Source organism: Rhamphochromis longiceps, linkage group LG3 (assembly GCF_057381845.1).
Source record: "Rhamphochromis longiceps isolate RC_006_pf linkage group LG3, R_longiceps_female_GT1.1, whole genome shotgun sequence".
Lineage (NCBI taxonomy): Eukaryota > Metazoa > Chordata > Actinopteri > Cichliformes > Cichlidae > Rhamphochromis > Rhamphochromis longiceps.
The window spans coordinates 54,989,249-54,995,311 of record NC_140559.1 but is presented as its reverse complement, the minus strand read 5'-3'; the positions used below and the strand labels follow the sequence as shown (position 1 = coordinate 54,995,311).

Genomic DNA, 6,063 nt, shown 5'->3' with positions numbered 1-6,063 from the left:
TATAAATTTCCAATGGTCTGATGCCTCAAGGCTCACATCTGGAGGGATATTCCAGTCTGTAAAAATGTCCTTATAACTCTTATAAGGGTGCCATTCATGTTTTGTAGCGCTGCATTGGAATCTGCTGTCACTCACAATGAGAGAGGAGCATATGTCAGTGACAAGTTTTCTAGTACTGTCCCACTTGTATCTACCCAGACCCTCTGGCCTATGCAGTAGAGCAAAGTGCTGAGAATGTTTTTCTCCTCCTGCATCACAGGGAGCTTTGCAGAATGGACACTGTTTGCCACAACCAGTCAGTTTGTTGAAAAGCTCATTTTCAGGTTGCACATGAAGACATTGTAGTTTTGTTTGAAAGTTCAGTCTCTGAAACGTTTTTCTAAGATCTTGTTTCATGTCCTTTACACACTCAAAAACAAAATCTGACAAAGAAAGTGAATCTAAATTCTGAATATGATTACTTAATCAAATAAGAAAACTTTCTTCAGGAGGTGAAAACTGAATATGTGAATACTTCAGAAATAAAAACAACTTTATATTCTAATGATTTTTAGTCTTACTAGAATAATACCACATACAGACTCAGGCATCCATGACAAACATAAATATACATAAGAAAAAATAACAACAACAAACCAAAACAAGGCACGTTTTGAGCAGATTATTTTTCATTTTAGGTGTTAACTGCAAACTCAGGTAAAACTAAGCAATAATAAAATAAATGTTCTTATATTACCATATTGTAAGCCATAGTAGCTAATAATCTACATCATAACAACAAACTGATATCACAATATCTGAGAATGTGCACTCTGCACTTAAAGAATAGGAGGAGAAGAACTCCTCTTACTTATTGTGAAACGACTCTTTGAGACTTTTTTCTGCCTGATCTCTTGTGATTTGTTCCCAAGCAGGAGGGATATCAGCAGCTATTGCATTAAATGTTCCAGCAAAATCATTATTGTACTTTGCCATTATGAATTTCCAGTAGTCTGATGCTTCAAGGCTCACATCTGGAGGGATTTTCCAATCTGGAAAAAATTCCTTGTAGTGCTTATAAGGGTGCCATTCATGTTTTGTAGCACTGCATCTAAAGCTGTTGTCACTGATCACGAGAGATGAGCATATGTCAGTGACAAGTTTGTTTGTTACATGCCAAGTGTATTTGCCCAGACCCTCTGGCCGATGCAGTAGAGCAAAGTGCTCAGTATGGCCTCCTCCTCCTGCGTCACAGGAAGCTTTGCAGAATGGACACTGTTTGCCACAACCAACCAGTTTGTTGAAAAGCTCATTCTGGGGATTCATTTTGAGGTGTTTTAGTTTCATTTCAAAGTTCAGTGTTTGGAATTCTGTTCTGAGATCTTTTGCCATGTTATTCACAGACACTGTGAGCCAGTGAGCAAACTGTTCCTTGTCAGCATTGTTCAGGATCATGAAAGCACCAAGAGCATCCTGGGAAATGACCAGTTTATCACCAAGTTCTTTACAAATATCTTCAACAAATCTCCCCAATTCAGAATCAGTATTTCTTGTTTTGGCTTTGTTAATGGCATCATTTATGCTTCTGATACATGACTGCAGATGTCGGTCCTCAAACTCAGATATTGTTGACACAGTTGAAAAGCGTTCCACTATTTTGTTGTGTATCCATGTCTTGACATATTTCTCATATGAGCAAATATAGCTCACATAGTTTTTAAAATCATCCTTTGAAAGTAAATCCAGTAAAAGTGAATACTGGAAGGACATTCGATTGCTGAGCTGCTCACATGTCAGCATTTCACCAATGATATCAGCTCCCAGGGATCGACTGATAAAATCTTCAACAGCAGGCTTCAAACATCGGTTGGTGAATTCTTCTGCCTTCTTCTGACACTGGTCTCTTTCATGGAACACATCTTTAAAATCATCACAAAACTTTTCCTTGTTTTTCATCAGACATCTGTAGGGATCATTTGTTTGGATGAAATCTTCGTGCATTTTCTGAAACTCTCTGGCTGCAAATCCACAGATGTGCTGTTTCAGAGAAACTTCAAACTCAATGTTTTTGTTAACATCTTGGTTCTTTTGCAATTTCTCATCAATCATGTGTAGGATCTCCTGGATATAAGTCTCACAGTAATTGCTTTTCTTTTTAACTTTTTCTCTCACGAACTGAGTGCAGTGATCTATGATGCCGTCAGCCAGTTTTTGTACAGCCATTATGTGATCTTCAATTTTGAAATATTTAGCAAAACCGGGCATTAGATGTGTAGCTCTGTGAAGTATGTTCTCACTTGTGTATTTGAAAGGCTCTTTTCCACAATCTTGCAGATTGTTTTTATTTAATAATTCACATGCATGACTCCCCCTATGTGAGAGATTTATTCTCAGGTAGTGAGATATGCTGGTGAAAACATTTGTTGTCTTTTGTTCAGAAAAAGAAAGCTTCTTTAGAGTTTCACTCCACATCTTCTCAAACTCTTTGTCCAGCTCTTTATCACTCATCTGGACTTTTTTCATTCTGCATTTATCTATCAAAGCGCAAACTGCATTTTCAATCTCCTTTTGATGGTTCTCTTTAATTTTATCAATTTCTGCCATCCCCTGTCTGATTTCTGCTGCTGCTGCGAGCTGATTACAAACACTCGTTTCCATTTCACGCCGAAGGCTCTTTGCACTGTTTGCGAATTCCTCTTTGTATCCTTCAACCAGATACACATGCCCCTCTGATTGCTTGAAATACTGTGTCAGATTTTCTTGAAGTTTTGTCTCCCATGTGGACAGCACTGTGGAGGCTTCACTTTTCAAAGATGTGACAAATTCTCTCATGTCAGAAGATTCAGATTCTGCTGCAACTGTTCCAAAATTGGAAATTTTAGTTTCTGCATTTGTTGCCCAGGTGTACATTTCTTTTTTGAATTCCCACTCCCATTTGTTAAATTCTGTGCAGAGTCTCATGTATGCATCAGCTACTAGACTGTTTCTGAAGCTGAAGATGAAGTTTTCATGCTTTACTGCAGTCCACAGACTTGTCACCCACTCTTTAAAATCCGTGATATCATTAGCAGATGACTCACAGTTTCTCAGCAGTTGGATGATGTGTTTCTTGAGCTCATATACAGCCTCACTGTAGCCTGCATTGACTGGTGCCATTGGTGGGTTTCCATTCCAGAGTCCAGGAATGTACCAGTTCCCAGTGTCTGGACTGTACTCCATCACATCAGTGAAGCTCTTGTTCTCCTCTTTCTTTTCCATTCTAGCTGCTGCCTGGGTCATCTCATTCAACTGTTCCAGGAGCAGTTTCCTGTCTCGCGAGTTCTTCTCATGGGCTGAAACATCGGACACATTCTGGTGAACAAATTGACATCTTGGCTTTTTGCCCACCTCCTTCATCCTGAGAAAAGCATGCACAACTATTTGTAGGATGTCCTTCATTTCAGTTGAATTCTCCATTGCAACATTGACAATGGTGACATCACTCAGCCCCACAACAAGTGTAGCAAGCTCATTGTCGTGCTCATGGCTGTTGTCTAGTTGTGCAAGTTCTGGTGACTTTAAGCCCTCAGTGTCAATGATCACCATGAAGTCACAGTTTAGGACTTTTTTCATGTCTTCATTGATTTTGATGAGCAACATAAAGGCACCTCGAGTACATCGACCACTGCTGACTGCAAACTGCACTCCAAACATGGTGTTAAGGAGAGTGGACTTTCCTGTGCTCTGAACTCCAAGAACTGTGACTACCAGGATCTTTCTGTTTGGAGAAACCAAGTCACTGAGCTGAGAGAGAACATCACTCACCCATCTGAGAGGGATGTTGGATGCATCTCCATCTACAAGCTCAAGAGGAAATCCATCAAGCAACAACTCTGCACACAGTTTGGGCAGATGCTGCAGCTGTTGACGTGCTGGATCTGTTTGTGGAAGGGACAGTGAGGCTTCATAGATCTGACCCATTTCACGGAAGAAGTGTTCAGTCCCCAGTGAGCTGTTGGAAATTTGTCTGTCAATTTCCTTGATCTCCTTGTTGTTCTCAGGGTTCTTGCTTTTTTCTTTATATTTCTCCCGAAGTTCAGACAGTTTTATACGAGACAGGTTATCGAGGTTCATTCGCATCCATTTCAAGAAATAAAACCTCTCTGTTCCTGGGCTTGATATTGCATTGATGAAACATGTCATAGCTGTCGACATGTTATAAGAGTTCTGCCTTTTCCTCAGTTGTCCTTTATTTTTCTGAAGTTGGCTTTTGTAATCTTCAATATTTTTAGAGCCAACTTTTCGAAGTCGACATTCTTCCTTCTCTAAGCAGGTCAGTTCTTTCCATATTTCACCTTGCCGTGGAAGCTGATCTTCTTTGAATATATGGATGTCTTGAATTTCTGCAGTGATGACATCTGCATTTGTCTTCGCAGTCTGACACTCTGGAGAGTCTTCATCAACCAGGATCCCCAGTTCATGGGCAATGTCTGCCATCTGCTCTATTGACATCTTAATTTTTGAGTTCTTAACCACATCTCTGACCATTTCCCTCAAACTTTTGACAAAGTCTGCATCATTTATTGTTTTTGTCTTAATGATGATGTTATTGTTGGTCAAGCCCAACTTGAGTACTACTTTTTTCAAAGCATCTGTACTGTTGTGCTTGCTCACATTATTACCCACTAAGAAGATCTGTGCCTTGTGGTGTTGGTTAGTAAGTAGACTGCAGTCAGTGTCCAAATGGTCAAAGAACACAAAAACTGCTGCAGATGTCTGACACAGAAAGGAGTATTGTGTTTCGAATGAAGCAATGTCGCCACGAAGGTTAGCTACAGCCACTGGCTGACTGAAAATATCAATGTTTGCTTTTCCACCAGGAAGATACCAAGTAATTTCAGTCAGTCCGTTGGATATTCTTCTTGGACTGTCACCACACTCCATGTTGCGATGAACAAAGGTGTCATGGTACTGCTGAGAATTGCTCAGAAGCTTATTGAGAATCTCTGACTTGGACAAAGAGCACTCACCCAGTCTGACAAAAGAGATCATTGGAAGTTCAGAGAGAACGATTCTGTCTTCAATGAAGCCCTTGGACTCTGACAGAGACTGAGGTCTGTACTTTTTAACAATGTCTCTCATGGCCCACAGCATGAGTGTGCACTGATTGGTGTCACAATTGGGAAGCAGCAAAGGCACAGAAAACTGACATGTGGACATTTTTACTGCCATTTCCTGCTGCACAAGACCATCAGAACACAGAAAAAGAGCAGTGATTATATCAAGGGGGCTTATCATGCCACCTGTTTTTGGGCTTTTAAACAGATTTTCAATACTGAACTCTTGACTCCCTGATACACCATCACTGTCTGACTTACACACTGTGGTATATGTCACATTCCTCGCTGTCACATTAACCATCATCAGTTTCTTCAGAAAATACCAAGGAAGGTCGGATTTACAGTTGGCAGCTTCATCAGTGATGGTCTTCTCATCAATCTCAAGTATTTTTCTGAGTGTTAGCTTCTTTCTGTAGTACTGCTCCAAGCCAAGATCATCCAATAACTTTTCCAGATTAGTCTCTGTGGATAAAAACATGGTTTCAACATACCTTATTATGCTAAAATATCTTACTATAAAAATCCAAGATCATCAGTCCAAAAGCACTGATCAACCATCATACAAAAAGAAAAACTTTATCCACCCTATAGTCTAATTTCTTTAGAAAAAATGAAACCAACAGTGTTCTTCAACATCATGACTAATATTGTTTCTCCAACAACATAATTTACACCAACCTTCTTGAATATGGACTGCAATAAACTTTGGAAATTTTTCTTTAAAAAATGTATGTACTCAGTAAAAATGAAACCTCACAGATAGTCCCATTAGTTATGTGCCATTCAACACCTGTTGAAAAATTCAAATCCTGATCCATCATGTTCAATAGGCCCACTTTAAAATTTTCTTTATCACCAAAATCGAAATATCAAAAAAGGTTCTTGCGAAACAATTAAATAATATTTTTGAGAAGCATAATGTTCTTGATAATTTTCAGTGTAGTTTCAGATAGCTGCATTTCCCTAAAACAGCTCTCCTTGAAGT

General features: G+C 39.4%; 1 protein-coding gene across 1 annotated transcript; it reads right to left on the bottom strand.

Moving 5' to 3' along the window:
- Positions 1-816: 816 nt before the first annotated feature.
- On the bottom strand, positions 817-5,559 carry LOC146675323 (up-regulator of cell proliferation-like). Its single transcript, XM_085400406.1, has one exon. It carries the CDS (start codon positions 5,554-5,556, stop codon positions 847-849), a length of 4,710 nt encoding a protein of 1,569 aa, XP_085256532.1. The 5' UTR covers positions 5,557-5,559; the 3' UTR covers positions 817-846.
- Positions 5,560-6,063: the final 504 nt, after the last annotated feature.

Coding starts and splice junctions, on each gene's coding strand:
- LOC146675323 (XM_085400406.1), bottom strand. CDS start 5,556: ATGTTTTTATCCACAGAGACTAATCTGGAAAAGTTATTGGATGATCTT.